This window comes from Caloenas nicobarica, chromosome 1 (genome assembly GCF_036013445.1).
Source record: "Caloenas nicobarica isolate bCalNic1 chromosome 1, bCalNic1.hap1, whole genome shotgun sequence".
Taxonomy (NCBI): Eukaryota; Metazoa; Chordata; class Aves; order Columbiformes; family Columbidae; genus Caloenas; species Caloenas nicobarica.
The window spans coordinates 77,489,612-77,513,339 of NC_088245.1; the positions used below are offsets into that span (position 1 = coordinate 77,489,612).

Sequence of the window (23,728 nt, forward strand, 5' to 3'; positions counted from 1 at the left end):
TCTCTCTCCTTCTGCCTACAGATATTCTTGTCCTCCTGCCGCTCCAGGCAAACACCTTCTCAGGCACACGGGCTGGTCAGTCCCACTGCTGCCCACAGGTCCCTCCCTCTAAGAAACAGATCATGTCCTATGTATTACGTGTCTTTTCTTTCACAGGTCTTCAAATCTGTCCTGGGCCCATCTCCATTCCTTCGTGACCTTCTCACGGCTATCATTAGGAAGCACGCCGCTTTGATTCCCTTTCAAGGACTTCCCAGCACTCTCTCCTTGCTGACCGCTGCTCCAAATCTATTGGCAACTCAAAAGGTTTTCCTTCTCAACTGCCTCAAAGAGCACCGTCCTCAGTTGGGAAAAAGATCAAGAGGCTCAGTAGGAAAAGCTCTTGCTGCACACAAAAATGCCGAAGTACTAAGGTGAAGCATGAAGTATGCACTAAACATTCATAACAACAAAGTTGTGCAAGGTATAAAAAGCATGCAGGTAGGATAAGTGCAATTTCTCTCCTAAAGGGAAAGCCAGGGTGCAACAATACATAGTGGATGGGAATCAGAAGAGTCATTCCAGAGGTTTTTCTGTATTACTTCTCCATTCCTAAGCATATATGTAATTTAAGCGAGCAGAAAAAGAGCTGGGTTTACTCTCCATAGGCTCTTGATTGATACACATCTATCCTTTCCTCATCACTGTAAACAAACAAACAAAAGCTTATTATATTCTAGGTTTCAAAGTGTTCATCCTCAGTATTCACACCGAAAATTGATCTGACGAACAAAAAACCACAGAAATGAAGGTAATGAGACAGAGGTTCTGCGTTCTCTGGTCCATTATCTGGGCTACACTGGGCAAAACACCGATCGCCATTTGTACCTGTGCCCCGGCAACAAAACGTAGTTTGGAGAAGCTCAGCTCCTGTTGGCAAAGTTGGTGCAGCGCCGGTGGCTGCCGAGGGCTGCGGGGGCACGGGGAGGGGGGCGACACGGCCCTTCCCTCAGCACCCTGCGGGGACTTGCGCAGGGGCACACGCTGAGCGACGGGGAACGCTTTCTAATCACACCGTACCAAACAGCCCAAGGCAGTTCAAATCTGCATCCCAGAAAATCAGTAAAAACACTTGGGACGGTTGGTTTCTTAGCTGCTAGCTGGGTCTTTCAGCAGGCACTACCGACAAACTAATCAGTTCACCAAAAAATGTGCCATTTTGGCCCTTCTCCCTCGTCTTTTCAATAACACGAAACGACCTTCCTAAGAAAATAAAAAGGAAAAAAGAGGATATGTTAATAAGGAACCAGCTTGCAGAAACACTTGGCATTTTTCACAGACTTTATTGGATTTTACATGGCAATACACAGTAGTTATGTTGCCCTCTTCACACACACACGAATTAAAATACGATACCAATTGTCTGCACATGCACACATAAACTTCCTGACTTTAATATGTGCTTTCGTATTCCACCCCCGAAACACAACCAAGGTTCAGATGATGGGCAGCTGCGATGGGACAACCTGGTTTCCAACTGGTGAATGCAGGAAAGGGTTGTTTGGAGCAGAATGCTACTCACACGGGACTTAAATAAATAAATCGTCACCTGCTGTTGTTGAGATGTCTTGCCAATAGCACTGGACTGAAGAGAAATTGGAGAGTGTGTGTTTGTGCTTTTTTCAGCACATAATATTGTGTCACTAGCCCTTTTTTTTTTTTCCTCCTGTGAATATTCAGTCAGTATGTTCACTAGCCAGCATCTAGTGAGAGCGAATCTGGAGGGACATTTTTGCTCAGAAGCCTGCGCCACGTCTTCCCAGTGCTTCCGCAGCATTTGGGAGAGTGGGGTCTCAAGCCCAAACTCGCAACTAAAATAAAAACCACATTGCAAAGTACTCACAGAAAGCGAGCCCTGAATTCACATCCCGAGCACCTGCATCCTAAAGCCGACAGCAGGCATTACACAATGTGGTATTTCTGTCCGAATAAAATAGCTCCAACACCCCCAAGACTGCAGAGGAAGAAACAACAGACGGCAAATTATTTGCGGACATTACTTAGCCAGGAATTTTGAATAAAGCGTCAGCTGCGATTTGTTTGTAGACAAATGGTAAGCAGCACAAACTATTTTAGGTGTACATTATGGATTGTTTCCCTGGCTCCAGATAGTAAAGAGAAAATGGCAGCACTTGATATTATGTATAACACAACCACTCCACATAGAATTTTTCACCTTGGTACATAAATAATGGCCTACACTGCACACCTTTCAAAGAACCAGGCTGGTTATAACGTCTCAGGTTCCAACAATATAAAGCTAGAACACGTCTCCACTCTACCCCAACATCTAATGGGAGCTCCCTGGAATCCCCTGGAAGCCGCTTTCTTCCCTCCCTAACATTGAGAGTCGTGTTTCAGAAAAAATACCCACAGAGTCAGTGCAAATCCAACAGCCCGTGCACCGCCCCAGCGACGTGTTGGAAATGACCTCACTTCCAGCAAGTAGAGCCACGAAACGAGTGACAAACGCTCGGTAAAGCAACACAGCACCGCGAGGAACAAGTCCAGCTGTGCTTTTTTGGTTTTTTAAGCCTTTACAAAGGGAAGAAGCTTCACGCCGTTGTGCTAAAATACATGCAACGTTCAACACCATACAAATGACCACCGCGATAAACAGAGTTACTTTTTTCTTTTTTTAATGGCTTTTGGCTAGGATACCTTGCAATATCGGAAGTCTGACAAAAGATTTCCACTGGCTAGTTAGGATTTTTAAAATCTGATGATCTTCAAAAGCAGAGGAGCTGTGCTTTAAGAAGATAAAATGATGAGCAACATGTTTGATACTTGAATTCTGGAGGAAAAGTCCCACCTTAGGTTTCATATTACGAAATAATATATTTCCTATACATTTCTCCATATAACTTTTTTTTTCTTTTTTTGCAACTACACCATCTTTACGTTTAGTCACAGCACAGAAATATCCCTTCCATATGCAGGGGGTACTCTCAACTTTAAGGAAAAATTTTACGTCACGGAAGTGTTAATAACCTTGTTTCAATGCTATAACTACTGCTGCTGGGAAGAAAAAAGGTGACGTTTTAAAATGTGCAGTTTCCATATAAGTCACTGCTAGAAGAAACATGCTTCATAATTGTTTCATCCCAAATGGAAGATCATTAAACTGTGCACTCAGTAAAAAGCAACGAAAGCAAACAGTTCCAAAGGTCAGCCTGCCTTTTCCAGTAACCAGCTGGTATGCAAACTGGGATAATCTTTTTACAACCCTCTCCCCTTCCCCCACACCTCAAACTTTCCATCACTCTATCTCACAAAATTTAAATTTTGCTTTTATATGTACTTCATATACTTATTTTTTCTTCTTTTTCTTTCTTTTTTTTTTTTTTTTATAAAACAGTATAAAAATAAGAGCAACAGTCAAGAGCTACTGGGGACTTTATGCAGGGCATGGATGACTAAAATCCTACATTGGACACTGTAGGAAGAGCAGAACTGGTACTTGTGCTGAACAAATGCACTTGAAAAGACAGCAGTAAGATTTATTTTCAGCTGGAAGCCTACAGAAAGCTGATGCACGATATCTATAGATGCAATACTTCTACCTAACAACTTGTGTCATTTTGAAACAGTATGAAGGATTATCTGAGGCTGTGAATAAGCAAAAGGAGCACTACAATACCACATAAATTTAAATGCAACACTCTGAAACATATCACCAGTTTGTACATTAAATATAGTAAAAACAATTACCATTCACCAGTGTCTGGGTGTTTCTTATGGCAACTTTAGAATAGGCACCTTTTTTTTTTTTAATTCTCCACCCCCCAATATTACTTCTAACAAACAGAAGCAAGAGCAATGTAATGTACATGATCTGCTGCCCATCACGTATAATGATGATGTTTCTTGCATGTAGGAAAGTGAGCCTTTGTCAGTGCCCGGTGGTTACTGTCACACATTGGAGTCCTCATCTGTTATACTGGTGCTAGGAGAGCGAGTCGCAAAGTCTTTAAACATTTCGTCTTCTTTCAACATGTGCTAGAAAGGAAAGGAGGGAAAAGTCACGGTTCAGGCCCTCACAACTACAATCAAGCACCCGGGACAGTCGAGTCCTGTGCCTGGCAGCAAGTTCTGCTTAGGATGTTCTGCGGAGGACGTTTGTCATGGAATCACTGAAGGGTTGGGGTTGGAAGGGACCTCTGGAGATCATTCAGTCCAACCCACCTGCTAAAGCTGGTTCACCCAGAGCAGATCACACAGGAATGTGTCCAGGCAGGTCTTGAATGTCTCCAGAGAAGGAGACTCCACAACCTCTCTGGGCAGCCTGTTCCAGTGCTCTGGCACCCTCAGAGTAAAGAAGTTTCTCCTCGTATTCAGATGGAACCTCCTGTGTTTTTTGTCTGTGCCCACTGCCCCTCATCCTATCATTGGGCACCACTGAAAAGAGTCTGGTCCCATCCTCTTGACACCCACCCTTGAGATATTTATAAGCATAAATAAGATCCTCTCTCAGCCTTCTCTTCTCCAGGCTGAACAGACCCAGCTCTCCCAGTCTCTCCTCTTAAGAAAGATGCCTCAGACCCCTGATCATCTTCATAGCCCGCCACTGGACTTCCTCCAGTAGTTCCTTCTCCTTCTTAAACTGGGGAGTCCAGAACTGGATGCAGTACTCCAGATGCGGCCTCACCAGGGCAGAGTAGAGGGAGAGAACAACCTCCCTTAACCTGCTTCCAAACTCTTCACCCGCGTTGGCTCCTGACCAGCTTGTGGCTCAGTCCCCTTTCTGCTGGCCCAAATGGCTGCTGGAGCACAGGCTGGGGCTGGGCATCCAACAAGAAAACACATTGTGACCCTCACCCGGCAACCCGCTGCCCAAGGGCAACCCACCAGCTGGATGCTGTGTCCTCTGCCCTCCCTGGAGTCACCAAAGAGGGCTGGTGAACACAGGCCACCATTCCCCCTGGCCAGAATGGGTGGCTATCTTCCCGAACCGGTCATTTTAATTTTCCCCTTTGTACAAAACCTCTCATTCTGATGAGGCTTCACTACACCCATAATTTGCCCCATATTTGACATACTTCAGCCCTCAGAAACCAGCGGCGCTTCACTCTATCCAAACGCCTAGCTTCCCACTATGCGCCAGAATCAAAGCAATTGCCTCCCAAACTATAAAACTCAGCTGTGTGACAGTCAGTAGCAGCGAAGAAAAGCTGTACTTAGTGTATTTGTATTAAATAGAACTGCTGTTTAATACTAGTGACTGCCAAGGGGCTTATACCCAACTTAGAGAAACAGAGACTCCACAGATCCCACTTTTAAGCCTTACTGTCAAGTTGTTGATGCCTTCAGAAAACGCTCCTATTTGCCTCACTGTCCCTTCTGAATCTTCCATCTAGAAAATAAAACAGATAGTGAATAAATAATAAATTCATTGTATGTCACGACAGAGCACGAATTAAGCGTAGCAAATAATGTAACTACTTGATTACACTCTACACGGTCAGAGCAAGGGAGGAGCGTGCCCCATCAGGAGAGGACAGTTAAGGCAGCGTAGGTCCTGAAGGCCCTGCATTCATAGCTTGATCCTCCTTGGGCTGAGACACTTTTGTTAGAGGTGCTGTGTGACTGCAAGAAGTCAGGACCTTCACAGGTCAAAGCAAAAGGAAGGTCCCTCTGTGAAAAGGAAGGTTTTCCACCAAAACTGACAGCACTGTCAAGACTCCAAACTGCTAGATCTGGCTTACCTGCTCCAGCCTGTCCAAATCGTCATCGTCATATACTCGGATATCCAGGCCAGGCTTAAAACCCTTCTTTGACCCACTTCCAGACGCCCGCCCCAGCTCCATAGGACACACATACTCTTCCACATCATCTTGCTTTTTCTTCCTCAGGCTCCCAAAATTGCTGAAGGCAAGTTTCTTTGGCTTGCAAGGGAAGAGCAAATTGACAAGTTTTTAGAGAATCAGCAAAGAATGAACAGATGTCTTACTCTTGTATTGGTGTTTCAATGATGAAGGGTCAAAACCCCACTGCTCTCCTAAACAAAGGTATTTCGAATAGCTGTATTTCACAGTAATTGCATCTGAAAGAAAAAATTGTGGCCCCTCATTCTACCATTGTTAAGGCAAGGATCCCAAATGAGATCAGAATCCCACTGCATTAAAACCATGAACAGTAAGAGACAGTCTCCCTCCCAAACATCTTAAGGTACAGACAGAAGGACAACACACCAGAGGAAGGGCCTGAGGTGTGGTGTGCTCATGGCAGACACAACTGTCAAACCCAGGTCTGCTTAATCCTGCTCTCATCCTTCTTTCATCAGCAGCCAGCCCCTTTTCTCAGACCTTGCTGAAACGTCCTTCACACATGGATAAAACCAGCGCACTGGAGAGCTGAATGTCTGCCTGGAAGCTCACGCACCGACTCAGAACAAGTGACCTACCTTTACTTTGGCAGTTGCTGTTAAGAGGACGTAGTCCGGGGACTCCATGGCTTCGCGTTTCTGCTGCTGGGCCTCCTGCCCAATGAGGAGGTTGAAGTGAGTTGCCAGGTGCCGTCTCAGTAGCGTCTTGTTTGGTGGGATGTTCAGCAACTGTGCCATGGTTTCTACATTGAAACGGGGCTCCAAAACCTATTAATCGAATCACAGAGAATCCAGATGAAGCCTGTACTGTCTGATGAATTCTCAAGGACATCAACAGGCACGCTTATCTTGGTCACTTCCTAAGGTTGCTTTGGGAGATTTGCTTGTATGTTAGAGGAAACGTGCAACAAAGAAAGAGAAAAGAGAATTAACTAGTCAAAGGATTCATAAAATGCTACTTCCAGGCATTTCTTCTTGAATTATAAATAGAAGCAAACTGGCAGGTAAGAAGAAAGGAACAGATAAATCCACCCTTAAATCGTAATTTGTGAAGCTGCCACAAAATATTTACCCACGTTCCTTTTTCACTCTAGAAAATGAAGCCAGATGAATGATGGAAAATAAACAGACATAAAGGGTTTGGAGCAGGGATATACATCTTAATCACCACAACAAACTTCTCGGAGTATAAGTCTCTCGTTTGGAGTATCTGATGTTATAGCAATTAAAACCACTCCTGGTTTGACAATGACATGGCAGATTTTATAACGGTAACAAGCCTTCCTTACAAAACAAAACAAAATCGAAGTCTAGAAAGGAAGATGGTGGCTGTTTAACAGCATGATAGCGGTGTACAGCGTCATAGGACAGGAGGTGAAGAATGCAAACCTAAATTAAATTGTGAGGGGAATGTAGATAAACCCATTACTGCCCACACTAATTCTGCCCAAGACAGTCATGTCCTTTAAATTACAGGGTAATAAATTTTGACAGCAACTTGCTATTAAACAGAATAAGAAGAAAAGGTGTGTGCAGCAAAGATAATGTCAGAACTTTGCTTAAGTGATTCTCAGCTGTATTTTTTTAAATAAAATGGAATAAGCCAGCCTAAAACCTTACCATCAGTCCCCCATGCACACCGCTGCCCCGCAGATTCGGAGCATACTCTGCCAGATCCACGGAGCGTAACCACTCCATCACACGATGGTTGGTCCACTGGGTGACCTCAGAAGGTGTGACATTATTCTGTGAACAGGAGGAACAGGCAGTTAAGGAAACTTCCCAACCCAGGTGTTCCAGCCCCAGTCTTTACTGAAACAAACCTCTTCCGCCCTTAATGAATGCAAACCCACTTTGCACGCAAGAAAAAAAACAACCTCTTTTTGGATTGCTGTCTTTCAGCAATACCAACATGGAGATGGGTCTGGACAGTGGACAGGACTGTATTATGCTTCATGCCATTTGATTGTCCTGCTGTGCACTAGGACTGCTTGCAATTTCTACCAGTAAAACTGAAAATTTAGCCAGTGCCATGAGCTGCTGTGTTTTTCTTGCAGATATGCATTGTGAATCTAAATCCAAGAGTCTGGGTTGCTTCATCATCCATTACCATATCCAGCAAATGCTGCTTGCAAAACATACTGATGGCAGTCTCCCCTCTGGCAACAGAGCCAAACTCCTTTTACACAGAAAATTTTGACTCAGATGTTGATTTTCCAGGGAGTTGCACAAGACCCACAGCAACAGTTCAAGATGATTTATGTTCCAGACAGCACATCAGAGACTAAGCCAAACCAGCCAGCTGTTGGCTGGCAAAAGGAGCAGGAGGTTTGGCAAGGAGACATGAGTGTGTGGCTATGGCAGGTGAAGGAGAGAAAGTGGTGCTCCAGGTGGTGATGGCAAAGCATGAAGATTTGGAATAACGACAGAAGCAAAAGGAAACCAAAATCAAAACAGAATGAAATAGGACGGAGGAGAAAGGAGGAGGGGGCAGAGCAGGAATAATCAGAAACACCAAGGAAAAACCCTAGAGGATTTCTCTTCGGAGTTTCATCCTGAAGCAGTACCTCATCAGATGGTCTCCTGCGCAGACAGTTGGGCTCGAAGTTATTTATTCTCAAAACCTGAATGGCTCTTTTGATGCTGAGGTGGTGGAGGACGCTGACAACTTTCAAGGACAGCAAGTCATCCTGTCAAAGACAAGTGGGGAGATAATGAATATAAATGTGCTTATTGGTGGAACCAGTACCCAGCTGGAGGAGACTGCTTCGACCCTGGATTAAAATGGCACATCTGACATATTCTAGAGTAGCATTTTAATATGCAAGACACGTGATTAACATCAAAACATCTGTCCCAAAATAAAAGCTTCCCCTGTTGCTCTGTACTAACTCATGGGCAATGTTCTTCATATAGGGTATGCAGAGCTTAGTGCAAGAAACCTGGGGTAATGAGAGAGAGGGTGAGATGACACATCCTCAGCAATCTGATCAGACCCAGGACAGTTTTCCAAACACAGTGCATCAGACTCACCTGGCATTTGCATTTAATCTTGCCTAAAGTTTCAATACCACAAACATCCAGCTAAAAGTTTAACTGAAAATAATAAATTATACTGAAAACTGAGGCATTCTCTATGGCTAGAATGAAAAAAAGAGGAAAAAAAAAAGAGGGAAGAAGAAAAATATTAAGGTGTGTCAGGTTGGTCTCCCAGAACTGCAGTTGAAAGATATTCTTTAAAATGCTTGGCCCAAGTGATGGAATGATGGAAACGGTGCCCACATCCAAGCTGTGGAGATGCTCACTTTAAGTCTCCTTGTCCCCAGCTCACCACCGCCGTGTAGCTCCTACCTTGTGCAGGTTTGGGGGAAGGGGGGCAGGTTGGCCAGGAGTACCAATCCCTCCTCAGACATGCCAAGGGAACACACTGGACACACGTGCACAGCCTGAGGGTTGGCTCGGTGACAGGGCACCGCGAGGCAACCTGGCTGTGACTTTACATCGCATCGTTTTCAGCACGGGATGAGCCACTTCTCACACATCGCTGGGCAAGAGCCTGCAAAGGCACGGCCGCACTCCTCTCTGCAACGCATTGGTGATACTAACAAAAGCAGCTGGTTCTTTTTCCAAAAGCTTGATCCTCACAATGTGTTTTACTTAAACGTTCATCTCATGGGGGACTTACTCAATAGCTCATGTAGACCAGCTGCGTGGGCTTCCACCAGTGTCCGTGGAAAGTGTCAGGCATCTCCTAGGACAATCTGTGCCATGCCAAGGAATGAGATGGTGCCTCCCAGTGCCCCTTCTCTCTACACTGACCACAAGGCACAGATGATTGCCTCTGGCTGGACAGGTAGCTTTTGATTGTCAGGAGCTGTGAGAGATCAGTTCCCCGCTTCATGACTACAGTAGCAAGCAGGAGCTCTGGTTTGGCTCCAATAAATTTCCCTTTTCTCCTTCTCGCGCTCAGAGCTCCTTCAAAACACTGAGAGACAGAGCCTTCTGGAGCCCAAGGGGGCTCAACTCACAGGTCACGTGTGGTGGACAATGGCAAGGAGACAAAAGGTTTAGATAAGGCTCACAGGTTGAAAAAGGCTGCTGGTGCTACCCAACGCCCTGACCTGCCGACACGTTTGCAAACTAAGAAATGCAGACATCACATTTTGCTGACCTCTGGTTTCATTCAAATGACTAGCCCCAGAAATTTAGCATTTCAAAACTGAGACATGCGCTTCTGCTAGGGTGGGCTCTTCAGCTCTGAGTCCTAACTACGCCATCAAGTGTCTCAAAGGCCAATTCTCTGCTGGTACAAGTTGGCTGATAGATAAATTTATGCATCCTTGTGCCAGGGTTAACTTGGCTTAATATGTTTTAGCATTACTTACATGTTGCAAATACTCGACTCTATTTTGTCAGCATATTTAAGACTAAATTCTTCACTTGCCCAAATAATCTCTAAGATTAGAGTTTCTGTTTTGTGGTTTGCCAAGTGAAGGTAACTTCATGTGATTTTTAAGAAATATTTCTTTCATACTTTGCATAAGGCTGTATTTAGCTGATCACTTACACTGAAGCTGCTGTTACAATTTGATGGTTAAACTCTGCCTAAAAATATTCCTAGTGATCTAAAATTAAAAGGAAATAACAGAAAGAACACCTATTTAAAAGGCAAAGCTCCTGCTACACTGCCTTCCTCTGTCCACCTGTCTGTCTTTTTTATTAAAAAACTGTTGAATAATACAGGTTCCCTTACAATACAGCCTATGCTGCATCTTATCCACATCCATTCCTCATCCAGGTAATACACGGCAGAGTCTTCCAACACCAGATCAAGCTCAACGGAGCCTACTGGCAGCAGATCTCCAAGACTTAAGAAACAGAAGAAAGAAACTGCCTCCTACTTTTATATTAATGTCCAAACTAAGGGAACTAAAGGAAACAGACACCAAACCACGCTACCTAAGCAGGACATTTGACGAAAGTACAGTCAACAGCAAAGTCATGCCAGGTGGTCAAGGCAGGTCAGTCCTGGGCAGCGGCTGCAGCTCCTCAGCAGCACTGTGCATCTTACATCTCGGCTTTCTGCTGGTGCTAATGTAAAGACTACACAAAATAGATGCAAACGTGACATAAAAAGGTTACCTTTACTCTGCCCATGGCGTGGCTCATGAGAGAACAGCAGTGTGATTGATTCATTCTTTGTTATACAGAGGGAAATAATATTGGCGATGGTCAGTTTGCATTTGTGTCAGAGAACAAAGAGAACAAAGGTCTCACCTTGCCTGAGATCTTACACAAAGAAAATCTGCTGGATTGGCTTCACCTTACCAGGAATAAACCGTGGAGCTGATGTTGGCGCTAAGCATTTTGAAATACATTATTCAAAAGCTATTCAATGTAGCCTGTTTTCAAACAAGCTGGCTCTTAAAACTGCAATTTTCTTCAAAGGAAACTGCTTGAATTTTCTTCACCTAAGCGTCCGCATGAATACGTAAGTAGACTGAATGTTTGCTTACTGAAGAATTCCATCTACTTCTATTAATAAATAACAACCTGAACAGCAAAGGCCCAGCTGCATGAACGGCGACCACGGAATTTGCACACTTTTGTGTACTTACAAACCCTGCCTGAGCGCATCAGACAGCGTCATGCACAACTGTTAAGCACGAGATCACCCATTCTCATGCGTGAGTCTGGGCTCTTCCTTACTATGTTTGCTCCTCCACCTTAAAATAGCATCTTTAAAGCTGGGAAGAATATACGAAATACTTGCAGATGAGTAGCAGCATCAGGCCTTTTGTTTTCTATAGGTTACAGCTATTAGCATTAGTTTAACCCAGGACACCTACTACAGCTTCAAGAGGTCCTTTAAGCACTGCAATGAAGCACACAGACAAATACAGCATTATGGCATATTCTTTTAGCGGTAGCGATGCATCTGACACTCTGACCTCCTTCAGCCTTCTCCCTGCAATTATCCATAAATTTTGAAGACCTGATTTATGAAAATTTTGAAATTATTGTCAGAAAGTCCCATGAGACACACGACATGTTTAGCTGTTGGAGAGAAGTCTGTACTTTTGGCACATCACATGTGCACACCTGTAGCCTCTGTGATGCTGCAAAAGCAGGTAAGACTAAGTTCCTGCTTTAGCTTCCTTTCAGTAGGTCCGGCCATCCGGGGCAAAACTCACATGCGGAGATGGCGACCATGTGGCACTTTCACGTTTCTCTTTAAAACTTTTAACACATGCGCAGAGTAATGCACAGACAGTCTGTCAGCCTCCAGACAGGCAGCGGCTTTCTGCTCCAGTAAGCTACAAGCCAGATTGCCCTGATCCAGCTCTCTGGTTCCTTGCAGACACTGGACCCTCTAAGATGCCCATCTGGTCCTGCTCTCCCTGGACAGACATGAGAATGGCTGCCTGTGATGTGAGAGCTGCCCAAGCAGCCACAGAGCCCCCCAGGCACCCTACTTGTGGGGCTAGCCAGGATTTGGCCAGTGGCCATTTCCAGGGGAGGGCCGAGGGCAAGAAGAGTTGGCAATGGTGGTGCCTCCTCCCCAACTGCAGTCTGCTGTCTCTTGGGGCCAGCAGCTGCCTGGACCCCTCTTCTCCACCATATATAGCAGGGCAGGAGGGTGCGCTGGGGCCAGGGCTGCTGCTGGGAACAGCCTGGGGCTGGCTGAGGAGAGGCGAACGTGGGAATAGGAGAAGGCTGTTCACAGGGCTGCGTGGTGGGGCACGGCCACTTGTGCCGTGAGGTGCAAAAAAAGGTTGCTGTTGCTGGTGAATTGACCCAAAGGGACTAGGAAGAAGATGGAGGATGGGATGGAGAGGCTGGAGGGTGTTAAGTGAATTTAATATCTATGCAGTCACAACAAAAGGCACAGTGAAAGCAGGTGTCTTTAGTCTCACCTGGTCTTTAGCTATCTGGAGATACACCAGTGTGCATTTAAGTGGGGAGAAACTAAGAGCATGAAAAAGATGTCAGGAAGAGAAAAGCCATTTACTTACCACACTCATGTAATGGAGCATTCGGCCATCCACCTTTCCTTCATCAAACTGGGTCTTATACTGCGGGAGGCCAATGTCATCCAGCCACCCTAAGGCAGAGACAGACACCCATGTTAGTTGAGCAGTTGAGCACTAATTACCTGGTGCCAATTAGTGTTATTCTTTGAGCCTCAAATTAGCCATGATTAGGAACGCTTATCAAAAGTCGCTGCTTCAGCGTGTAATAAAATCTTACTGGTAACCCAGTGGTAATCCAGTTTTCCATGATTGTTTTCCTCTTCAGACCCAAGTGCCTGCAGAGCAAGCTGAAGCTTCTTCCGATGCAACGGGTGCTTTATGCCAAGCTCCTGTGAAAGTAGGGAAAGCAGTAAAGCTGGAGACAATACCATATGTTATTTCTCCTTCTGCTGAATTACAAATGGTTTCAGAGACTCACACTGTACACAGCACTAGCTGGTGACCTGGCAGGTGTATTTTCTATTTGCTGAATACCAGCATAGTTTTAGCACATGTCCAGCACTATGGAAAGATCTGCTCACTGTGGTGGATTAATTTCAAAATGTGGTGGATCTCAAACTGTATGAAAATGTTGGCCACAGTATTCTCATGCCAGGTTAAAAAAAACCCCAATATAGAACATGTTGGCATTCAGAAAAGTACTTGATGAGATTGCTTCCTTCCCTCACACTTAGGAAGGTAAGGTTAAAAGAATTATTTAGTTAAGAACATATGAAGATCCCAGGAATTACTGAAATCTATTAATGCTTCGAAATGCATAACATCTTCACCAGTTTAGTTGCAAGTGCAGCCATTCCAGGATCTCTTCAATCCCATATACACTTTTACTGATGCTCACTAGTTAATGTTACCTCTGGTAGCTTTATTACAAGCCACTGTGTCCATTTCACACTTTTCTTATTCCAGTTGTAGTGTAACTACAACTTTGAATTAGCTCACAGTCTGAGAAAACAGGGTTACTATTTGATGAGGATAGTGATCTTTAAAAGCTGAAAATTCAAACATTAGTGAATACTGTGGATTCAAGTATAAATTGAATCAACTTTTAAAATGTTTCCATTTTTAGAAAACAAGACATACACAATCCTGTACCAATTTAAGACAAAGAAACTGTTCTCCCTTGTGCGTAACAAATCCTCAATCATTTTTGTAAAACGGGCAAAAAAACATTATCAGACCAAAACACCTTTCTCACACAGGAATAAAATAACTGTACAAATGCTAATGAATCAGAGCTACAAACCCATATGATAATGACGCACTCTTGTGTGCATATTTTTAAAAAGTGGCATAGCCAGTTTACGTGTCCGTGCCCAGTGAAGTTAAAACACATATATGTAATTATTAGTTTAATTATAGAACACTATTTTTCTACGGAAGTTCAGCTAAAAAGAAACAGATTTTTCATCACATGCTTTAAAACCTCACCTTCTTTATTTTTTAATTTTTACAGGGTGCACTTTACAAACGCGACTTACATGCACAGAAATACCAATTTTTGTACGTTTTACTGAAAGAATTGTTTCCAGTATTTCTCACCTTTTCCAGATCCTGCTGAGAAGCCTGCAGAAGTGTTTGCCCAGACAGTATCCAGTGTCTGCCGTTACTAATGTAATAGCCTAGCCCTTGGTCCTGGAGCCAGTTGCAAACCTGCTCCTTTGTCCACTTTGCGAATGGCATGTCCAGCTCACTACAGACGATATTACCAAAAAAGACTGATAAATCATGTGCCTCAAATCTCCTACTTTCATATCTAACGATAAAACCAAAACCTAAGCCATTCATTGATGAGTACTTCGTGGAAAATAGGACAATCTCCATGGCAGAACGTGCATCGTGGCTGGCTGGTAGGTGAGCCTCACAAGGAAGAAGGTGTCTCTACTTCTGAACTGTCAGCACCATGAAGTGCTGATCATTGCTGATCTCCTGCCACTATCACAATAAACACAATCTATTAATACTGAAACAACCACATTTGCTGCCTAGGGTGGCTAAAACTCTGAAGTAAGACCATAATGTTTCACTTCAGCGTTTAACCCCCAGAGGTGCCACATGACACGTACCAGAGAAATATTTTTCATTGCCACATGAGGGCTCACACCGCACTTTGCACGGCCTCACAACTGCATTCCTGTATAGCCCCGGGCAACCAAGACTCCGACCAACCTTAACCATGCAAAGACCACCTCTCAAAGGAGGAAACAGCCTGGATCAACCTGCTTCTGTTTGCCAGGAGAGAGGACATTTCTTTTTGGCACTGCACTTCTCCTTTGGACCCTGTGCTTGACCAGAGCTGCTGGGAAGGCAAGTATCAGCACACCTTGCACCTCTCGTCTTACCTGTGAGACTTCCCCAGGTCTCGAGACCAGCCCAGTCGTGGCCCTGCCGTTGCTCTTGTCCCTCCTCTTTTGAACTCCGTCTCGGACATGTCATCTGGGTTGAAGGTGGTAGACTGACTTCTTTTAAGTCTAGTTTAAAGGAAGAAAGTGTATTCCCATTTGGTTAAGGAAAAGGCATGCTTCTACTACTGCAACCAATACAGGTAAGATCTCCTGTGGGGTTTGTAGCTCTTCATTCCACCCTCCACCAACCTACTGTTTGCCCCCTCAAATATCACATCGGCTCCTCCTGCTCTTGAGACAGTAAACCATGGAGCCACAGGTTGGAAGGGAAGAAGGGAAGGCATGTTCCCAGTCATTTTTCATCTTTTACTTACTTTCCAAATAACTTCTTGATCCCTCTGGCCTTTTTCTTGGAATCTGGAGAAGGTGGAGTCATCTGTAGACTATCCATTTCTTTTGGGCGAGGGGGCAAGCCAGCCAGATCCAAGTGATCTGCAGATCCCTTCTCCGTTTCAGCTATTAGGAAGCAAAAGCCCCATCAAGACTCATTTGCGCAAGATTGTACAGATGCGCTCCTGAACTCGGGGAACAACTCTTGCTAAAATTATTGAGAGCCATCATGTTAAGACAGTGGGGCGAGGAGGGATGGGAAAATCCAGGAGCAACAACACGTGTTCCTCCTTCATGGGCCTGACTGGGAATACTCTGCACCAGTTAAGTGCCTTGCATTCAAGGTGGGCAAAAACCACCTTGTGAATCAATCAATGAATTAAACCCCAAATTTACTCTTCCTTGGCGAGTGCTCCTGCAGTCCTTTCACAGACACAGCTGAGGCATGTGGATGCCCAGGAACAATTGAGTGCTACAGCAGGGCACCAAGCCAGGAGTCCCCAAAGCACAGAAAAATGAATAATTTCCCTGCAGGCATCTTTCCTAATAACTTGCAGCATCCCATAAGTTCCCCATCCAGGAAATTTCAGCAACAAACAACTTCTCCTGCCCCAGGAGCAGGAGGGCCTTTTTCCCCTCACTTCTGCAAATTCTGGAATATTTTGTTCCTCTGCAGAGAAACACCAGGGAGTTTAGGCTCTGTCTGAACTAGATCTTCTCTTATGAGGGATGCAAAGAACATCTCCGAGAGACCCTACACATTACCACCCACTCTAAAAGCATTAAATCTTTGACCTGTAGTTATTGTTTTCCATGACAAGAAACCCGAGGGCTCCTGTCCCCAGAAGGGACGTTGTTACAAGATCGTTTCGTAAAAGCTCAACTAACAAAGAAGAAAACTATTTTAAGATCATTTAAAAAGAAAACTAAAAGAATTGCAATACCTACTAGGCTACGTAAGCAGAGATGTGCCAGCAAGTGCCAGATAGCTGAATAAAACCACCACGTGGAGCTTATGCCACTTACTTGCTGAGGAACAGTGAGAGCACGAGCCTGTTCAGATGAAGCAGCCGTGGCAAGGCAGCCCACAGCAGGCCCACAGTCAGGCCTGTAACCACTTTTACCATCTTTAAACATGGCTGTGTAATTAGATGACCATCATTTGTTTTCAAAATGGACTCTCAAGACTTCCAGGAGAAAACCAAACCAGTTCCACGAATCAAGGCAGAGCGGATTTTGCTGGGCCATGTGGTCTCAGGCCACGGAGTCAATGGCTGAGGTGGTCACCACATGCCACAAACAGCAACAAACTGCAGGCTTTGCCAGCGTATCCTTTCTGCTGGGCAAAGTTTAGCTGATTCAGTTAGAACATGTCCCATTTTCCACCAATGCTTTAGATGTTAAACCTTGCAGTGAAGCAACAAGGTCAAATAAAAGATGATTTCTGGGCACTCTGGTTTGACCATTATCAAATACGGGGATCCCGCGGTGAGAGACAGCACTAACGTTGAATCGGGCTTTTGCATTTGTGGTTTCTGCTTTATTTGTATAAGAAAAAGTGCTAGCTTAGAAAAAAAACAAATTAAACAGCATTCTAGAGAGAGACTACCAGAACAAGGCTGGGTGTATTAGTAGCAGAGATGTGCGGGTATTGCAACGTTTGCTCCTTCTACCTCACTTCCCTTCCTGTACTGGCACAACCCCGACATTTAAGGGGCCACATGGGAAACCGAGAGGACCCAGAGCACTTGGTCTCTTCATCAGCGAGGGCCACACCGGGTGGCTGTACAATCACCCTGACTGACACGGCCCTGCTTGCTAAGGCAGGACCCTGCAGGTCTTACCTGCACTTGCCAGGAACACCCAAGGAATGTTCTTGCCACGAGACTGGTTTTTACCATGTGAACGGCTCTACCCCCATCTACCTAAATCATTTCTCATATAATTACTTCTTAGAAGAGGAATTCCTTCCTCCCAGAACTCCCCTAAGTGAACGCCTGGGAAATATACCTCATTCCCTGTGTCAACCACCCTCTAAGCGTTCCCAGGGGCTCCAGGACAGACGACAGCACAAAGGTGCCTCAGGTATTTAAACACCACCGATTCTCACCTTCTACCTCGGTCTGTGGGTAATGTGTGCTTACAGTTATGGTAAAGGTTTCTGCAAATCAACCCGCAATCTCTCTCATTAGTAGCAGTTACTCAGAAATTGGCACAGCTGACTCTTAGCAGAGGGCAAATGTTACATGAAAACTCCTTTTAGTGATGGATGAGAGTTTTGATGCAGAGCTCTGGTGTCTAGTTCTTGTTTTAAAAGTGTGTGGCCAGAACCAGCTGTTAGCAGCAGATACAATGCAGCGCTGGTACAGGCAGACATGCAGGATTACTATACCTAAAGTAGGTGCACTTGCACTTCGACTGCGATCTTCAGATATCCAAACAACGCACATAACCACACGCAGCACAACGGGAGAGAACACGCAGAAGGACAAGGTAAAACACAGTTCAAAACTTACGTCAGCAAAATACAAGACAAAGGGAGGGAGGTACATGAGACACATGCGCTACACGCAACACTGAATTCACACAGAGATTAGGATTACCAATACCCCCCATGACAAATAAGAAATGCAGCAGAGGTCTATGGTAGAGAGGGTAAACCAGCACCGCAGTCACTTTGGTGCAGGGAGGTCACTTGCTCCATGACACCCTAGGTAGGCGACTCAGGTGGGCTCCTGTGAGGTGGCAAAGTACCTGGACACCAGCTTTACAGACAGAAGTACTGAAATCTGGACAACACAAATAACTTACTCAAATCCATAGGACCCTTATCTAGACGGCCCATGTGCCAATCCTTTGCGACAGCCATAAGTACACCACTTTGTTAGACAAATTAATTTCAGGATGAAACAGGTGATTACACAAAAGCACACGAAATCAACCAAAGCAAAGAGTTTAACCCTCAGAACAGACTGTACATCTATTCCAAGTAAGCTAGCATATTCCCATGCTGTATGTCACAGGAAAATATGGGAAATGCATAATAGATGTGTAGGTATGTTATTTCTTTTGAACAAAAGTCTAAAATTGTCTTTGAGTAAGTAAGAACAGGAGACTCTTCTGCTCAACAAAGCAGGAGTTATCCCCTTCAGGATTCTGAGAGATAGAACTAAATTCCTAAATCTCGTGCAACAGAAAGCCAAAAGCTTCAGATGAATGGCGGCAGATCTGTTGCATGAGCTCACTTGACGCTTGAATTGGAAAGTGGAAAGACTACTATAGCAGAGCAATGAACGCAAGTAGAATTTCAGCTAGTGACTTCTGCATTAACCAGAACATTTTGTTTATTTCTTCACCATGTGCAAATGTCATCAAATGACAATACCAAAACAACCCCCCCACCTCCATTGCAAGTCCAAAAATAAACATGAGCTTGAGTAGCTTGTCAATCTTGTACCTGTTGTCATAATCTCTTTTGTAAGACTCTTAAATACACATAAAATAAAGAGGAAGACTGAGAGCTGCTGCCTCATCTCTGTACATCTGAAAATCTTGTGAAAGATAAACATAGGATGAAGCCAGGGGAAAATAAAGCCCACAAATCCCATGTGTGAACCACTGCCAGACAGCTAGCATTTCAAAACAGCAGTAATTCACTACAACGCCTCAGGGGAGATATCACAGCAGAAGCTGAAACAGATCAAATACTTCATTACATCAGTGAGGTTTTGTTGTTGTTTTTTTGGGTTTTTTTTTTTTGGTTGCTGTTTGATATTTTGGAAACATTCTACTGAGAAAAGTGCCACCAAGTCGCAGTTAGACTAAGGCTGCCCTTCCTCCTTCTTAAGACAAGTTACAGTTGTTGTTAAGACCCTTGTTCAAAATACACAGAATCTGCATTCAGGTGCACGGTACCTACCCAGGTTGGGGGCACTGGCAGTCCTCTTGTTATTTTTTATCTTGAAAAAGCCTCGTCCAAATGAAGATCTGGCTTTACGAGTACCAAAACTATCCTCGTCGCCTGTGCCACCTTGAGAAGGAGACTTTGGAGGGAGTGTCGCAAAACTATTACCTTCCACAGGAGGTTTAACCTGCTTAAGTTAGGGAAACAAGGACTCGATATCATGGAATTTGCAAAAGGTCTTTTGAGAGAGACTGCAAAATGACAGAAAATCTGGAAGGTCACTTTCATTTGTTACTACAAGAAAACAATGTAAAAGCTATAGAGAAAAATAAAAGCCATAGAGAAAAATAAAGATCTTAATTTGAACACACTCAGGACCCAGGATTACTATCACTACCTTTTAGGAGTAACGTATCTTCTTTAAGATGTTTCTCAGTTTCTGCAAGTCTGGCTTACATGTGTAGAAAAGGTAAAAATATGGTTCTGGAGGGTTCTGAACTTTTCCAGCTTTCCAGGATTTCTGTCTCCCCCACTGGTGGCTGTAGGGGTGGTGGGAAGCAAAGAGGGACAATATGCCAGTTCTCTGCGAAGTGCCAGGCAGCCCCTTTTGTCTATCACTCCTGTGCAATTCCAGAATTAATGGTTTAATTGACTATGTCCACTGGCAAAGCTGAGAGGAAATTAAGTATCAAGCATGGAGTATAAATGCCAAGACGGGCATCAGACACACACCAGTTAACCAATTTAGAGGAGTAGTTTTAACCTTGCCGGTTGTTTCACTGTCTCTTTAAAAAAAAGAAGCAGCAAACCCATTCACAATCTAAATATGACCCTTTGGCTTTTGCTGAATGGATACAGCATTCAGCCTGCAAGTGGTATCTGAGGTATGCTGTCTCTGCTCAGGTCTTCCTATAGGCAGTAATTGTTGCATGCAAACTCTGACCACACAGTACCACAGGGCAACTCTTCTGTAATGACAGTCTCTTTAGGAATACAGTTGTTACTCACAGAGAACAATTTGGAAAGCCAAAGGTATTTAAAGAGACACTAATCAAAGGTAATTACAGAGTCAGTAAAATGCTTAATGGTTAGCTTTGCTAATTATCTAGTGGCAGAATATGCGGGGGAAACACTAGCTTAGACGGCAGCCTTATGCTTAACCAGACTGAAAGATAATCCATGTGTGAGAAGACAAGAACGTGCGAGACACTCTAAGCCTGACGCTGAAGCGATGGTGACAACCATCATACACTCCTCGTTCTCTTGTCTGCAGCTCTGCCATACCCCTCTCTGGTGCTGCATGTCACAGTTTCACACAACCGAGCATTTCAACACCCGCTCCCTGCCTGTGTTTCTCCATGCACACACACGAGCACATACACACGTTACCTCTGCTGGCTTCTGCGCGGGGTCTCTGTCCTGTTTGCGAAAGATTAAGACAGACATTTAAGACGTCATTCTTTATAGCCAGTATTCAATTCGTTATGGTTACCCTGAATTGAATTCTGACTGATATACCTCTCCCTTCCTTTTTTTTTTCTCCCAAAGTAAACCTCCTCAGAGCTGTATTTCACACAGATTAATTCTTGCTTTCTTTGAGGCCAGGGAGCTGACATGAAAATACAGTAGCTTTGGTTTACTTTGGATTAACAATGTACATAATTAGCCACATGCAGTCTGTTAAGGCACTAATGGGCACAGCTGGCTGAGGGGACCCAAAGCACGAATCAGGGTAGTTTTATCTACACCCACAGCCTCCACTCCTCCGTTGTCCAAACAAATCCTAACCCATGAACTCCAGCTTTCATCATCAAGTTCTGGTTACATTTTCAGTCCTGTTAACATCCCTCCTGAGCTGCAAGGCACAGCTCAGCAGCTTGGCTATCAGAGAACTCAGGAGTTTTTAGCAGTTTAGGCTGTCAAAAAGAGCAGAGGAATTACCCCGATTTGATGACATTGTCAGAGGCTAGCTGCTTTTGGTCATTTCTAAAGAGACCTAAACTGAAGCTATCACCAGGCATCAGTATTTTGTTCCCAACTGCCTAAAACTTACAGTCACCCCAGACTGTATTTTGTAATGCACTAATTACATGGCCTTCCAAAATTATTTGCCTTAAACACAGGTATGAAGTGGTAGTGGGACTTATTTTCTTCTTGTCTTAAATCAGAAAAGCATCTCAGCTAAAAAGAAAACCTCATTATCTAAGGAAAAACACAGCATGGGAGTCTCAGGTAAATGTCTCATACAAAAAAAAAAGCCTGTGTTTTCAAAGACAGATTTTCTCTTTTAATGACATCTGGAAGATGTCACATGTATGTGACCATTGCTAACACACGATGTCAGGAGCCCTACTCTGACTCAGCATTTCTCAGAAGAAGGCAACAGGGCATCCACGGGGTCACTGCCACAACAGAGACATCACCCCTATTTCTAAGGGGATGGGAGGAAGTAAAAGCCCAAACCAACCGCTTCGGATGTCTCTTTCCTCAAGCTGCTCAGACTGCTGGACTTCTGCAGCAAAGAAGTTCTGAAACAATGACATAAAACCCAAGCCAAGTTATTGGAATTAAATTTCCTAACATAAATACATTCTCAGGAATCAACTTTAAAGAAAGCATTATAATACATGATGAGATATACTAAAAAAAAAAAAGACATTTTGAATTAAGGCAATCAATGCATTAATCAGCGCCCACATAATTTGATGAGATACTGTAAGAACATCCACATTGTAATTACTGCTGCTATTGCTTCAGAGATATGATGCCTACCTTTGGATATTTTTGGCTTGTTATTTAATGTCATATTTCCAGAAGCAGAAGCAGCAGTTAAACAGGCAAAGGAAGTGATATCAACAAAAGTTATGAAAATCTGCATTCTTAGCAACAGGCTTCTGACTAATTTAATCCTTAAAGACGCCAAGAATATTAAGTCAAGCATGTTTGTTTTAGTATTTTATCTAAAATTCTATTTTCCATTTTGGACCAGATATCTTCCAACATCTGGTGGGATTTACAGTCTACAACACTTAAGTCTGGTTAAAAACAAACTTACCATTAAAGTTTTTCCTGCAACCAGGTATAAATTAAGAGTAACCAACCAGTGAGCCTCACACTGTGTACCAGACAAGCCCCGTTGGCTTAGGCTCCTTACTAACAAATCACTTTGACTCAACTTCAAGTTCATACATAGCCCCACTGATTTCCCTGGGGAACATGGCTATGTGGCAGAAGTTAAAATTACTTTCTCATTGTAGTCAGCTGATCAACCTTTCCCCCCACTACCCAAAGAAAACAGCAAATCATGTTCACATGTACGACAGAAAACTGTAAATTCCAAAGTATATTGACAGTCTATAACCTGATTAGAGATGCTTCACAATGTAAAAGAAATTAACTGCACATGTGCACAGAAAAGCATTGGAAAATAATGATCACAAAAACATAGGACATGAGCAGAAAACTACCACCATTAAATATCATCTTGGCTAGAATTAATTGACACGGGTATGTGTAAAATATGAGGGGCTGTATTGGGGGTTTTCAAGTTGACAATAACATATAAATATGTTTCCTACACATTTTTGATTGTGATACTTACACTTGACTATCGCACAGCTGAGTTTCTGGGGAGGAACCTGTTGATCTTACTTCACTGTAAAAACCAAAAAAGATGTGAAAAAAGTATGGCATTTGGGAATCAGTGCTGATACAGAAATTTTATCATCTCAACCTACTTTAATACTGTTTTCACTTCAGCTGTTGTGGTACTAACATGGCAAAATTTCCCCTCTACGGTGGCAAGCCTTGTAAAAGATAAAGAACAAGGGCGAGCTGAAGAACCCCAGGAAAGACAACTTGCACTGCTAAGTTGATGACAAATACTGCACTGTTCAGCTTAAATAAATGCAGAGGTTACAGCAGATGCAGGGCCTGCAGCAGCACCAAGCAGTGGAGATCAGTGGCTCCCTGCGAGTCATCCACAACACTGGGCATTTTGTTGCATGTTAGTGCTTTGTTTCATTTGTGTTTTTTTTTGTTTTTTGTTTTATGGGTTTTTTTCCAGAATGGGACACAAATGAAGTTCCTGCTGGGCATGGCTAGAGCTGCATGAGGCGCAGCACAGCAGACACCAGACACCAAGCAGAGCTGGTCTTCTGGACAGGATGCTTTCCTTGACTGGAACTGGAAAAAT

At 43.9% G+C, this 23,728-nt stretch overlaps 1 protein-coding gene across 10 annotated transcripts in view; it reads right to left on the reverse strand.

The window, feature by feature from the left end:
• Positions 1–3,518: 3,518 nt before the first annotated feature.
• Positions 3,519–23,728, reverse strand: part of PPFIBP1 (PPFIA binding protein 1) — a 116,761-nt gene continuing 96,551 nt past the window's right edge. For 4 of the 10 annotated variants that reach the window (XM_065636599.1, XM_065636591.1, XM_065636577.1 and 1 more), the window contains 16 exons: positions 23,135–23,188; positions 22,001–22,061; positions 20,923–20,952; positions 19,549–19,723; positions 18,022–18,054; positions 15,614–15,755; positions 15,237–15,365; positions 14,437–14,587; positions 13,115–13,226; positions 12,880–12,968; positions 8,431–8,553; positions 7,484–7,609; positions 6,443–6,631; positions 5,745–5,924; positions 5,327–5,392; positions 3,519–4,038 (listed from right to left, as the gene is read on the reverse strand). In XM_065636599.1, the coding sequence (XP_065492671.1) occupies positions 3,952–4,038; positions 5,327–5,392; positions 5,745–5,924; positions 6,443–6,631; positions 7,484–7,609; positions 8,431–8,553; positions 12,880–12,968; positions 13,115–13,226; positions 14,437–14,587; positions 15,237–15,365; positions 15,614–15,755; positions 18,022–18,054; positions 19,549–19,723; positions 20,923–20,952; positions 22,001–22,061; positions 23,135–23,188 (1,747 nt within the window). In that variant the 3' untranslated portion in view covers positions 3,519–3,951. The remainder of the gene's footprint in view (positions 4,039–5,326; positions 5,393–5,744; positions 5,925–6,442; positions 6,632–7,483; positions 7,610–8,430; positions 8,554–12,879; positions 12,969–13,114; positions 13,227–14,436; positions 14,588–15,236; positions 15,366–15,613; positions 15,756–18,021; positions 18,055–19,548; positions 19,724–20,922; positions 20,953–22,000; positions 22,062–23,134; positions 23,189–23,728) is intronic. The other 6 variants (XM_065636606.1, XM_065636624.1, XM_065636584.1 and 3 more) reach the window with 3 other exon arrangements.